The 14237-nt window shown below is 42.8% G+C and overlaps 1 protein-coding gene across 1 annotated transcript in view; it reads right to left on the reverse strand.

Moving 5' to 3' along the window:
- Nucleotides 1–825: 825 nt before the first annotated feature.
- Mroh2b (maestro heat like repeat family member 2B) overlaps nucleotides 826–14237 on the reverse strand; it is a 59111-nt gene continuing 45699 nt past the window's right edge. The window contains exons 31-42 of the mRNA XM_028875581.2: nucleotides 14043–14200; nucleotides 13451–13577; nucleotides 12742–12929; nucleotides 11356–11496; nucleotides 10884–10998; nucleotides 10137–10283; nucleotides 9736–9918; nucleotides 6833–6988; nucleotides 3137–3268; nucleotides 2564–2666; nucleotides 1524–1589; nucleotides 826–973 (exon numbers count right to left, since the gene is read on the reverse strand). Of these exons, the coding sequence (XP_028731414.1) occupies nucleotides 867–973; nucleotides 1524–1589; nucleotides 2564–2666; nucleotides 3137–3268; nucleotides 6833–6988; nucleotides 9736–9918; nucleotides 10137–10283; nucleotides 10884–10998; nucleotides 11356–11496; nucleotides 12742–12929; nucleotides 13451–13577; nucleotides 14043–14200 (1623 nt within the window). The 3' untranslated portion in view covers nucleotides 826–866. The remainder of the gene's footprint in view (nucleotides 974–1523; nucleotides 1590–2563; nucleotides 2667–3136; nucleotides 3269–6832; nucleotides 6989–9735; nucleotides 9919–10136; nucleotides 10284–10883; nucleotides 10999–11355; nucleotides 11497–12741; nucleotides 12930–13450; nucleotides 13578–14042; nucleotides 14201–14237) is intronic.

The raw sequence follows: 14237 nt of genomic DNA on the forward strand, positions 1-14237 counted from the left end.
GGACGTTAGGTCTGTAATCCTCAACTCAAAAGACTACTTCAAGCCTCTAGGTTTTGTAGAAACAAAAAAATGTTTCCTTGAAGACTGAAGGTGAGGATAAGAGAATGTAACGAGTAGGAATCTTCATGGACAGTCTATACAGAGGAATAGATGAATATACAAGAATATGTCACAATGTCGTTAGATGATTATTAAAGATTATATATACACACACATATAACTTTCAATGTGTATTTTGGAAAAGATTAAACAATTGTGATCCAGATATATATGAAAAACATCACTACATATATGCATACACAATGCATGTGCACAGATCATGTACACTTTATCGCTGTAGCTTAAAAATAGAAACTGCCTTTTAGCAGAATGTCAGAATGGTCTTTTGCAGAATAATACTTAGCACAGTTTTGATGTATAAATTACAACCTAGGAGACTAGAGACAGGTTAAAGTTTACCATGTGATGATATTTGAGAAAGGGAAGGGTGTGGGTAGTGATTCAATGTCTGACAGAAATATTGAAGGCCTGTGTATAGAAGAGAACAGTAGCTCTCTTCTTTCCAAGAGTGTGATTGGGTCGGGCTATGCCCTTCTTTGGTATCTGCATCTGCTTGGATGTAAGTTTCTCAAGAGAGAGGGCTAGCTTGTGCAAGCCATGTGCCTGTCACCAATCAAATTATAGTAGACTGTCTCTGACATGAAATTCTATCTCTTACCAATGCAAGCCACCTGAAAACCTCTGGAGAGTAAGATTCTCAGCTTAGGTGCCAGGTCTGCCTTCAGGAAGATGTAAGTTTGTGAGTTCATAGGACAAAGACAGGAGTTGGTTTTAGAAAAAAGCCTAGCGGTTTATTCCTTGATGGTTTACAGTAGGATGCTGGTCTCTTTACACCTTCTCAGCAGAGTCTGTAAGGCAGCTTCAGAAGCTCTCTGGACACTGATGCAGGAGTCCTGCCGAAGAGCTTGGAGCCCTGAGATAGAAAATTAAATGAGCATGGAGAGTCAGAGCCTAGTAGGAAAAGCAAGCAAGCCAAGGCCCTGTTTATACAGCCCCATGGCGCTGCACAGGTCAGTTCTGTGGGGGACCCAAGTCAATGCTCACTTCCTACTCTAAGAGGTGAAAAATGATGAAGGATGTAGCTGGGTGGTAGAGTGAGTACTTAGTAATTATAAGTTTCAATCCTGAGGAGAGGGAGAGAGGAGAGGAAAGAGAAGAGGAGGAGGAAGAAGTGGAGGAGGAAAAGGAGGGAGAGGAGGAGGAAGCAGGCATGATTTTTTTTTTTTTTGATCAATAGGTTTAGACAGCTGGAAAACTCATAGTTGATTGGGAATGATGTCAGCAAAGAAGCTGAGCTGGAGGCTGCTATCATTTCATAGAAATTTCTAGGGTCTAGGAAGCCTCAAACAATGACTGGATGCCAAAGTTTTCTACTTCTGGGCTGATCCAGAATTGGAGCAATCAGCCTCTCTTTTTCTAAGAAGGGAACAGAAGTAGGTGCGCAAACTCGGGGTGATACTTACTCATGGTGAGTTGCTCTCTGTCTAATAGCTCCACATATTGGCTGGTCAAGTGGAGAATAATGGCATCTAAAGTCAACAAGAGAAAATGGTACTGATTCCACTATCAGGGGAAAGTGGGCCTGATTGGAGCCAGTCAGAAGGCAAATGGACTGATTGACGACTGAACAAATTATGTAAGTCCCCTTGTGCCTCTGAGGCTAATGTGAGGAGAACTTCTATTAGGTCTTAAGCAATGTGCTGGGAAAGTGTTTACAGATCCAGTTCCTTTGAAAAATTCACAAATTGGCTTTCTTGAGGTGAGAAGAAGGTATTGTCAGGCTTCAAATCTGCATGAAATAGGGTTTCTGCATTCATCCAATTTATAATGTAATTAAGGCAAGGATGTACATGATCCAATAAAAGTCGTTAGGCCTTGGTATTAAACCTGACCACACCAGTGGGTCTTTTTACTGTGGGATGGGCTAGTTAGAAAAGGCTTACAGAGAACACTTAGGATCTCATAGTAGAAGAGTCTCTAGGGATTCACTTATTTTTCTATTTCATGGACTTGGCAGGGAGGTGATACAGGGAAGTGAAATGTCCTGGGTAACCCAACAGTATCAAGGGTTCCTCTACGGATGTGCGTCTCCCTTCGATCATGCTGCTCATGTGCTCAGCTTGAGGATGCAGCATGTGGTTCACAGAAAGGAACGAGGCAAAGCAAAGTGTTTATTCTGTGGTACCAGGCTAGGAATCCAGACTCCAGGAAAATAAAGACCAAAGACTTGGAAGCAGGGGAGAGCCTGGGAGACTTACGAGAACTGTCAGGTCGGGGGGTGGGGGGACGGGACAGTGAGAGAATGTTGGTGAATTGGAAGAGACTGTCGATTTTCATTTGTGAAAGAAAAGACAATATCACAAGCCAAATAACACATTTCTTCCTACTTCCTCCAGTCCTGTCTTTCTCTGCCGTACCAGTTTCACTCTGGGGCAGCTTTCAAAGTAAAAACTAAGCGGAAAAGAACAGACACATGTGGGTCAGGACTGGGAAGGGAGCTCACCCATGAGCTTGACAGCGGCGCTCCTGATCATCTCCCAGCTGCTGTTGAAGAAGGTGAATGCGTGTGTGTGGAGGATCCACAGAATTTCCTGGTTCTTCTTGGCCTGGAAGAGAGGTGGCTGATTTCAAAGAGAGCAACTGGAGAGTAACCCTTACTGTTGCATACTGCTCAGGAGAGAATCGTAAAGGTTAGCTAACACCCACAACCATTTGCTGACTGAATGTTGTCTTATGGCCATTTTGATAAAGATTTAATAAGGGGGGCACTGGGGCTTAAAAAAAACTAGGTAACAGACATAGTTTCAGGACCACAGAAGAAATGATCCTTATTGGTCTTGAGGGGGAGGGCGATGCGTGAGAGTACTAGGGATCATCGCCATCCTTGCAAGGGTATCCTGGCCCTGATTTTGTTATTTCAACAAAAAAACATCGGAAATATAACAGATGTGACCCAAAGAGGAGACTCCAGTCAGCTCCTGCTAGAGACTGATACCAGTTATGTGTATCCTTGTGAGGTTTGTCTAGACTCCCGTCTTGCTCTTTCGGTGGCACCATCTGCTGTATGTACACTCACCAGTTTCATGCAGAATTGCCTGTAGAAATCCCTGGCCCGTGGCAGGTCCTGTTCAAGGAGGTGATCTAAAACTCCGTAGAGCTCCTGGAGGCCCAGGAAAGGGATACAGATGACTAAGACATCCCGGCAAGCCTAGAATACAGAGGGTTGGTGGTCACAGTCTGTGAGACTGGGGTCATCTGCCGGAAGAGAATCATTTCTCACCGACACAGAGAAAGAAGCAGTAAAAGTTTGTGATTTGAAAGAAAGAAAAAAAAAGTGGAAAAGAACACTAGCGGAAGCCCATGAACTGTGGACTGGTGGCTGTGGAGACCCCATGGGACTCGAGTGGGCCGTCTGGATATGGAAGACAGTTGTTTGGCTCCAACTGTTGGGGGCACCCAGGCAGGGGGATCAGGATCTGTCCCTGGTCTATGCGCAGGCTTCTGGGAATCCGGTGCCTGTGGTGTGACGCCTTGCACAGCCTTGGTGCAGTGGGAAGGGGCTTGGACCTGCCTAGGCTCGGTGTGCTGGGCTCTGATGACTCCCTATGGGAGACCTCGATTTGGGAGATGTGGGGATGCGGGGTGGCTTGGGAAAGAGGGCTGGGGGTGGTGGGGGAGGGAGGAGAAGGGATCTGTGGATGGTATGTGGAGTGAGTAGAAAATTTCTTAATAAAGAAAAAAATTCAAAATAAAAAAAAAAGGTGGAAAAGAGACAAAACAGAATTCTGAATTGGCGAAGTGTCTTTTCCAGCTCACTTCTGAAGGGTGACCTCTGAGCTGGCTTCTGGTTCTCTGACCAGGCTCGCTGGTACTTCTCGGTCCTGGGGAAAGAGGAGGTGAAGGTGTGCTGTGGATATCACTCTATGTAAATAAAACACTGATGGCCAATGACCAGGCAGGAGGTAGGTGGGACAAGGAGAGAGGAGAATTCTGGGAAGCAGAAGGCTGAGAGAGAGACTGCAGCCACCGCGAGGAGAAGAGCATGTAGAGACGCCGGTAAGCCACCAGCCACGTGGCAAGCTATAGATTTATAAAAATGGGTTAATTTAAGATAAAAGAACAGTTAGCGAGAAGCCTGCCACGGCCATACAGTTTATAAGTGATATAAGCGTCTGAGTGATTATTTTATAAGTGGATTGTGGGACTGCGGGGCTTGGGGAACCTGGAGAGAAGCCCTCCAGCTACAAATGGCGCCCAACGGCTCGAGTTTCCACCTTAAACCTGAGAATATTTAATAACCAATTCTAAACAGAGCCAAAACCAGGTTCCTGCTTCTTGTCTCATATGAGCAGCTAGACGCCGCAAAACGCAGGTTTGAACACTGGCGGGTTCCTGGCGGGTGCATTTGACCGGCAGTATGGCGAAAATGAGGCATCTGCCAGCGGCAAATTAAGCTGTGTGGTAGATTTAGTCTTTACTAGTATTTAAAAAAAAAAAAAAAAAAAAAAAAAAAGAGGTTTCTGGGCTACATGCTGCTTTGATAAAAGCTTAGACCCACTATTTCTGAGACTTGATGACTCCCAGAGCTGGCGTAAAACGTACCACTGCCATGTTGGGAAGCTGAAGTGGGCGGAGCCAGCAGCCACAGCGCCGTTTCAGGCTTACAATGGTACAGTTTAAAGCAATAGGCTCAAGGCTCAAGGTAATATAAAACATAAGCCACATAAAGATGGCTACCACACAGAGAATCTGGATTATGTTTTCTTTGATATTCATAATTAAAGAAAAACATTTGATTACAAAAGCTGTTGAATTATGCCAAAATGTATATTTTAAAGGTACCTTGACTTCAAAATTTGGATATAAGGATATGCTACTTTGGAAAAGAGGTTCTGCTTTTGTTTCCACAGAAAGCCAGAGGCTGTGGACTTGTTCCAGATTAAGATACATCAGGTTTCACCAGCCAAGACCCCTGAAAGGACTCCGATGACACCATGGCCCAGATGATCCAACATCCAGATCGGTTTCAAGGCAACTGGTTCACACAATACAGCCTCACGGACTACCCCATAGGTCTAAAATTTTCTTTGCATCCCCATAAGATACAGCGCCCCCCTCCAGCAGGAAGTAGTAAGAGATGCTACGCCCAAATTCCCAAATATACTAAACTGGCTTTAGAGGAGGAATTGGCTCACTCCCCCTCTAAACCCAGACATATTGCTTTAAAAAAAAAATGGTTAAGGGATTCTTGTGTCCCAGATCAGAAGAGCCCTCTGGTGTGGGACAGAGAAAAACCAATATTTTTATTTAAAACAGGTTGATTATAAATGTGATCTCTTTCTGAAAAAGAAAAGGGGATATGATATATAGAAGGATATGGAGATGATAAGATAAAAGGGTAGATTAATGAACCTACTTTTAAAGAACAACTTGTTTAAAATGTTTTACATTGGTATAGATTTTAGTTTATGTTTAAAATGTTTTACATTGGTATAGATTTTGGTTCATTGATACAGACTTGAGGTTGATTTTGTTATACTGTATATATATATATGTTTCTATTCTTGTTTGAGGTATTGTGTTTATATAACTCATTTAAAATTGTAATGGATAATTAAAAAATAGATTAATAATTAGTCATCTATGATAATCATATCTGTAGCCATGTTAGTTAAGTCTTCTAGGTATACATAGATATATTTCAGATAGATAGGTAATCTTCAAACACTTCATAGACCTGGAGAATATGGCATTTAAATAACTTAGAATTCTGTTGACGTGAGACACAATTGCTCCTGGCTGCACCAATTGATCCCGAGAGAATGTTGGGCTTCTAAGACATTTCCATTTGGAAGTTTGTCTTTTTGGCACAAAATGGCCTACTGGGCAAAGAACTGCCCTTGCCTTGACGGCTGACAGTACAAATGCAATGCTGTCCTTTCTGGACAAGCGGGACACAAGGAAAGCGACCACTGTACTCTGCCAAGACAGGGTAAGATGGTCTCTCAGAATTCCTGCTTCTGAAAATGGTCTGTCAGATACTCTAGGCCTGTAGCCAATTTGAATGCACCAACAATGCTGAGAAACATCAGGTGACTGTCCAGGCTGCCAGCTGTCTTGGTCTACTCTTGCAAGATTCCGGAAGTTGCTTGCATCCATCTACCATTTCTCAGGTACCATTATGTTCCTTCTCAGGTCTTTGATGTGGTTGAAGACTAGATAGTCGTAATTTCCTCAGTTATGATAAAAGATAAGTTAGCTATAAAACCTTAAACTCACAAATATAAGATAGATAGGACATCTTTAATATTGTAACTATAATTCTTGCTCGGTAATTGTTTTGTTATATGTAATTTTACCATGTTAAAGTTAAAACCTTACTTTTTAAAAAAAAGAAGAAAGGGGAAGTGCTGTGGATATCACTCTATGTAAATAAAACACTGATGGCCAATGACCAGGCAGGAGGTAGGTGGGACAAGGAGAGAGGAGAATTCTGGGAAGCGGAAGGCTGAGAGAGAGACTGCAGCGACCGCCAGGAGAAGAGCATGTAGAGACGCCGGTAAGCCACCAGCCACGTGGCAAGCTATAGATTTATAAAAATGGGTTAATTTAAGATAAAAGAACAGTTAGCGAGAAGCCTGCCACGGCCATACAGTTTATAAGTGATATAAGCGTCTGAGTGATTATTTTATAAGTGGATTGTGGGACTGCGGGGCTTGGGGAACCTGGAGAGAAGCTCTCAAGCTACAAAGGTGTCTGCAAGCCTACTTACAGCTCCAATCTTGGGGTTAGGGTCCCAGAGGTGGAGAAGGAATGAAATCATGCTCTTTTTTACTTCTTCAGCAAAAAATATCTTCCATCTTCTTCCTGTTAGGGATGCTAAATCCTCAAATAACAGGACGGCAGTCAGTCTCACATCATCTTGCTCCTGCAGTGACAAATGGATCTTCTCACAGGATGTCCCCTGCAGCCACCCCCTTGGTACCCACCACACCTTGCCACACTTCAAGCAATGGAAGGAAGGTTTTTTATAATCTGGACACTGGTGCATTCATGTCACTGCCTCTGTGCATTCCAAGACTGCAATCCTCCAAACACAGTTTCAGATGATGCTGTGGAACTTAAGACTAGATTTCTTTCTTTGTGGGGACATGTGATTGCAGAATGACAAATAGCAGAGCTGGAAACAGGAGGCCAGGGAGGGTTCCCATTTGTTATATATTTTCATAAAATGTCCTGGTTGCATAATTAACCCTAAAGCTATGGGTCCTCTTATCTAAGCTGCATAAAGCCGAACACTCTTCTTCAAGACGCCAAATATTTTGTAAAGTGATGTTGCTCAGGAATCTTGGCATTGAGTCTTAGGTCAAACAAAAACCTGTCTTGGCCCTCCTCCTGTGACTATGGGAAGTTATCAAAAATCTCATTTTTTTTCTTTTGTCTAGGACAGTTGGAAATTATTTCAAGGAGCACAATGTGAGATGATGGGGGAAGACTCTGTTAGCTTACATGTGTAACTTGCTGATGTGGTTCAGAGTCATAAGAAGAAAAAGAAGCAAGGATGAGTTTTCTGTTCAGGCCCACAAAACTAGTTTAAAAATTAGGAACTGTCTCTCAAGCACAATGTTCTCACTTTTCAGTTGAGAAAAATGGATTGACACTGAGCAAAGTGAATGCTTGAGGTGGCCAAGGGGTGAGAAGTGGGTGTGGCTGGTACTGCCACGTGTTTTCAGTTCTGCCCTCCCTTGAAACATCATCATGCTTTGAGAATTACAGGAAAGCACCTGCACACTGAGAGGAAGATGGGGGGAAAGTAGACCGACCACAGAACTGCATGCTTATCTTACAAGCCAAATACAGAGGAGCAGAGGACAAGGCCTTACAGAGTTACACAGGCTTGCAGGAAGGCGACACCGCTAGAGGAAGATTTGCACGTCTTTACTAACATCTAGGTTTTGTAAAATCTTTATTCACATGTGATGGAATTAATCCCTATCAGGGGGTGAGAAATGACTAACCTGATAACCAGGAAGAGTTTGCATGCATTTTTTTCTTTTACAATAGCACTGTGTGACATTGTTTTAAAACTGTCAAGACTTGTAGCTTACTTGGGACTCAGATCCAAGAGAAATATTATTATTTTTTAAACAAGAACCCAGGGAATCTAACACATGCGGCCCAAAAAGCAGACTTCAGTCAGCCCCTTGTTGAAGATTGATATCAATTATCTATGTATTGAAAAAATAAACCTTTTTTTCCCAGGAAATTCTACATTGGGTAGGAGCCCAGGAAGCATTTTTGAGGGTAACTTGAGAATTAAATTAAAGAAAATGGTTGGAGGAGAAACAGGCAGAAAGCTCTTTTTATTGCCAGGCTGCACTAGAATATAAACAAAGCACAAAATGCAAAAACGCAACACTTTAGAATTATTGGCAGTGGGCATATATTATATATTAAAATTTGTAGATCCTAAGCTAATAAATCACCAAAATTTCAGGAAGAAAGAGAAATATTAAAAATCTGGAGTAAATAAATAGGGAAATGTTGTACTTGAAAGGTAATTTTTCCTTAAATTTGACTTAATACTTCTCAGACCTCAATAGGAATTTAACTTAGTAAGTGGCCTATAAAATATATAATGAATAGAAAAATTGGGTTTTTGAAATCGAAATGTTCAGTCTGGAGACCAGAAGGTAAGTAATTTTATGAAGCCTTAATGTTTAGGAAGGGAACACTAGAGAAGGCAGCTAGCAGCTCTCCTGGCAACAGGACTTGAGGAAATGTCTACGGACCTCAAAATGTTAGGTTGAAGTTGTTGTGAAGCAGATTTTCACATCCACAGCAGTGAATAAGCAACAAACAAACAAACAAACAAACAAAAAATACTAAAACATAGTTTGTGGAATACAGAGAGGAAGTGACTCCCTTTCACTTAGAGTTGCTAATTGATCTTTTGGGATCAGTCAAATAAGTTACAATTTATGAGCCCCATAATCCCTTCATTAGTTATCAGCTCTGCAGGTAGACTGTGAAAGCAGCTACGTGCAATACATCATCAGTGAGTATGACTATGTTCCAATAAAACTTTATTGACAAATGCAGAGTGTAGGCTGGATTTGGTTCATGCGTTATAGTTGACTGACTTCTGGATGTCTTTGAATTTGGAAAGTGGAACAGATCATGTTTGGAGGAACTAGGAATTGTCCCAGTTCAGGTATTCCCTAAAGCAAATGAGGTGTGAGCAAATTATTTGGAAGATAAACCCAGGAAACAAACCTGGGGAATGAGAATATAGGAAACTAAAGAAAGTAAAGAAAGGAGCATTTGTGGTAAAGAAAAGATCATTTGTGGGTGTGCTGACCTCACAGGCAAATAGTACTCAAACCTTCTGTGGAATGAAGAACAAGTCATTTGTTCAAGTTTCTTCCCAGGGCTAGCTACCTTGGCAACAATCCTACCTCTCTCTACTTAGGTCAGTTGTGTTTTTTGGGACCAGGGAGTATGCTCATGTAGAGAGATGTTGGGTGGTGGGGGCAGTAGCCTTTATGGAAGCTGTTTGCAGATACCCTTGAAGTGCTGGTAGGGCACCCACAGTCTCCTCCATGTACTACTTGGACCCTCCTCTGTTCCTTCACTTCTTCTAGGGAAGGGACACTCCCAAAGAGGCTCACTTACGTCTTCAAAAAAGGTTCTGGTTTGCAGCACTATTTCCTTGAAGTAGAAGCTGATGTCTCTTTCTGTGAGTAGCTCCATGATCTTTTTCAGAGCCTTCAAGCTTTCACAGACGACTTCAGTGCGAGCCAAGTGGTAGAGGCCTCTGATGATAGATTCTAACATTATCTGCTTATGCTTCTTCACCTGTTATGGAACAAGGTCTCCTAATCTATAAAATTGTTCCGTATGTCTCTTGAATAGGGTAGGAATTCCCAGGTATGGAGACTATAATGTACTTCACATGTATTTCAATCCCAAAGCTGTTCCTCCAGCTAGGTCATCAGGATTTTCACTTAATTTCCATGAAGCTACCAGATGGGGGTACCTGTTTAAGTCTACTTAAACAATTCTTTTCCTCTTACCTTGTGAGGAGCCCCACAAGCTGTGTTACCCAGTCCTCGGATGGCCATTTGCCTCAGAATAGCATTGGAATCCCAGGCACTCTGATCCATGAAAATCAGTACATCTCGAAGATTTCCATGCTTCCAGAGGATTGGCTCCCTCATAAGCTGAAATCAACAAACTCCTCCCTTTAGAGACCCTCCCTTGAGGGGACAGCTCAAGGCACCTTAACTACAATTACTGATGGATCCTTACTACTGTGCAGCAGAGGAAGGACCCCCCCTCCCCCGTGAACCACCAAATCTTGTGTTGGCTGAGCTCCAGATGTGAGCTACCCACAGGTCAAGGTAATGAGGACCAGAGTATCTAGATAGGAGGAGTTTCTCAAATCCTCAAAAAGGAAACTGTAGCAGCAAAAGCAGAAGTTTCTGATCACTGCCCCTTCTCTGGATTGTCTAGTTCTTATGTCAGGCGAAGAGCTAGTGACATGTTGGCTTTATGCCCCTCTGCCCCCATTTATTATTCTCCCTTCCCTGAACTGGAGTTTGGTTTCCACAACAGGCAGGAGGAGGAGCTGGTTGAGAGAGGGATTTCCTTTCTCCTTCATGCTTTACTTGTGTACCTTTGGCATGAATGGGCCCCTTCACTACTAAAACTCCCCTTGGAGGGACCCTTTTCGGGGCTCCAGGTATCACTGAGCTCCATATCCTACACAAGAGATGTGGCAAGGGACCAGTGAACATGCCCTGATGACTAATCCTCCTTGCCTCAGAGAAGAAAGCTGTGCCAGTTATGCGGTAGTTCTCAGAGGAGGAGGTGAGAGATGAAAGTAGGTATTCCATGATATCCAGTATAACCCCCTGTTGCCACACTGCCATGCTCCTGGAAAACACACATTTTAGAAGGGACTTAGTTTCCTCTAACGGAAGAAGCTGTAGTGTACTTACAGGTTCCTCAAGCCAATATTTGTATCTCAAGAGAAATACTAGATGAAAGACTGTCAAGCCTTACATTTGAAAATGGCCCATCAAGTAGTCAATTTATTTAGTTTATCTAAAGTAGTTCACTTGGGTCATTTTCATTTTTGAAAGAAGTGGTAAGTTTGGGGCCGAAACACCCACATTTCCCTGCTCCTTCCCCTTGATCTGTGCTGATTTGATTGCTATCAGTGAGGTTCATCTTCGTTCTTAGCTTTTGTTTTTCTCTTCTGTATTCACTTCTAGATCACCCGCATATTACCTGGCCAGTGCACACACGCCTAGGTGATGGGTATCAGGATTGCTAAGTAGGTTCCATAGATTGTCGCCTTCATCAGATTCTTTCGCAAGGCCTTCTTTCATGGCTTGGGCTTGCAAGCATTTCAGAGTTGCAGTTGAGAGTCTAGAGGAGATAGAAGATGCCACAGACGTAAACAAACCCTGCAGAGGAAGTTGTGAATTCCCTGGTTTATTCTTCCTACTTCTGGTAAGTTTCTAATGTTAGATTAGTGGATGTTGTTCAAGACAAAAGTGAGATAGTCTTATGCTCACACTTTGGTCTTGGGGCCAAAGGCGACAGCAGGTGACAAGAGGGTAATGACATAAAATCTTGTCAACTGCCCGGAAGGAAAAACCATCAAAAATAAACCAAGCCAAACCCTACGAGTGGAAAGTGAAACAGCATATTTTACTGGATCTTTGAGATCAGATTGTATCTTACTGTGAACCTGTCGGTTGCCGTGATGTACTTGCTGTTGTCTGTGCATTCATACACGGTGTGTTTGGATTCAAATATGGCCCTTTAACCTGCTGTCATGTTGGTGAAGTTACATATATTATCAGAGCAGCATGGGCTGAGTCTAAATGCTGTTTAAAATATCTTTTCAAAGGTTGCATTATGATCTGACATTGGAATGAAAAGCTATGCAAAAGGTCAGGGAAGCAGAATGACATGATATAAAATGAGAATCTATACCTTACAAATCTCGACAGGTCCCTTGATGAATATAAAGCAAGCATTTAATAATATGAGAAACATAATAAACTCCATGTTTTTTTGGTTTTATTTTGGCATTTTTTTTGTCATATTGGTCTTATATTTGTTTTGATTTTTATTTTTTTGTGTTTTTCAGAGAGAGCGAGAACATAAGGTTGGATGGGTAGGGAGGTTGGGAGGGTCTGGGAGCAGTTGGAAGAGGGAAACATGGTAAAAATGTATTAAAGAAAAGAAAAGAAAGTACTGACTCATTGGTCTAATGAAGAGTCTCCCTTTCCTTAGTTTTATATGGACTGAGATTGCTTTTTGTCAATTGCTACAGTCTTAGATTGGATGGAATATTCCAGTTGTTTTCTTTCTGCGGCCGTCATTGTCACAGAATTCCAACTTTCCCAGGAAGATCTTGAGAACAGACACAGCGTGGGCCCTCTAGGGAAGAAAGCACAGTACCTCACTCCTCAGGTGACCATTCTCAGCAGATACCTTAGGAACCACCAGGCCCGGAGCCACAGTTAAAGGACAATAAAGCCTTGTTCGTTCCATAAGGGCTTGATGCCAGGGCAGACGGCACAGAGTCTGACCTCCACAGCCCCTCTTCAGGAGTGTGGGGTCAGGAGCATCCAGGAAGACTTTCCCTGATGGGCCATTTACCTGCAGGGGTCTGGGTACTGCTGCCGTTCCCCAAGCTGCATCACGCGTCGCCTTTGACTCAGGGTGGAAGTTGGCATTTTCAGGCCCAGCGAACAGCTGACCAGCTTCAGGAGGAGGGTGAACAGCTCTGGATACAAGTGAGTGATATGAGTCCCTGTTAAGATCACTTCATACATAGCACAGGCCACCTGAGGGAACAAAGGACCTCCCAGTCAAGCAGATTTCTTTCCTCCAAGGCTGCTACAGAAGCATGTTCTTTGTCTCTGGGAGCGTTTTTTCTAATTTAAGAATGCCCATGACAAAACACACAGAAAAGGAACATAAAATGGCCTCGAAACGACTCAACAGGCTGTGTTCCTTAGGACTGCCATGGTGGCGTCATGACTTCAGGTGGACAAATCTTAGAAAATGGCATGCTTTCCAGCATGGGGGATTTTCAGTGATGACGACAACAGTAACAATCATTTGGATCTGGATATATTGAAGACTTATTTGGCAATATAATTTTTCTGGGGCTGATAAGAAATTGGCTTCTGAAAATGATTAAGCACAGACAACATGGCTGCCACATTTGTCTACTATGAACTAGACTGTGGTTAAATTTAGGGCATTTTAGAGGTGTGGTGAACGCGCCATCACCTGGGACCAGGTGGGAGCAGGTCGCAGGGTAGAGCACAGACAGAGGCAAGTGATCAAATGTCCAACTTACTGAAATTGCATCTATTCCGGCTATGTCGTCCTCCAACTTGGCTTCCAGTTTCCTTATCAGGGCTCTCAAGAGTTTGCCACTAGAGGCTGGGTTTTCAGCCAGTGCTTTCCACAATGTCTTTGTGTCCCTAGGACGACAAATCGGGAAGTTGACGGATAAGGCACAACTCTCTGGACGGTGAGCTTTTCCATCTGGCTTACTTTAAAATTGCATTATGATGAATCATGCTTGCAAAGGCAGATAGATATGCTTCTATGTCAAACTGATGGTTTGTTTAACAGCCCAGCATGTGGCCTTGGGTTTCTGAGGCATGTGAATGTCCAAACAGATGGAAACCAGAAAGAGGAGGAATATTAACTTTCAGTATGTACTTATTATAAGTGCAATGCATTTCTATTTTAAGATGAGCTTTTTTGCATTCAACAAAATGCTTAGAAAACTATTACTTGTTGTTTAAATAGCAATTTTAAAAATGATGTTCAGGTGAGATGTTATCAACCTTTGCTATCTTTCTCTCAAACAATACATTCTTCCCAATGCCTTGTTAAGATGGTCTTTTCTGGGAGAAGAGGCCAGATGCATTCAACCCTACCTGTCAAAGGGCAGAGGCTTCTGTAGCAGGTTGACAACAACTGCATCCATGTGAAAACTGGCAATCTGGGAGATAGCTTCTAGCATAAACTGGAAACTTTCCTCCTTTTGTCTGAGGACTGGCATGTGATGGTAAGTTGTGCTCAGGATCTCCAGGAGCTAAGAAGAAACTTTAAGTTGTCACTTTCTCTCGACA

The sequence above is a fragment of the Peromyscus leucopus genome, chromosome 11 (genome assembly GCF_004664715.2).
Source record: "Peromyscus leucopus breed LL Stock chromosome 11, UCI_PerLeu_2.1, whole genome shotgun sequence".
NCBI classification, from domain to species: Eukaryota; Metazoa; Chordata; class Mammalia; order Rodentia; family Cricetidae; genus Peromyscus; species Peromyscus leucopus.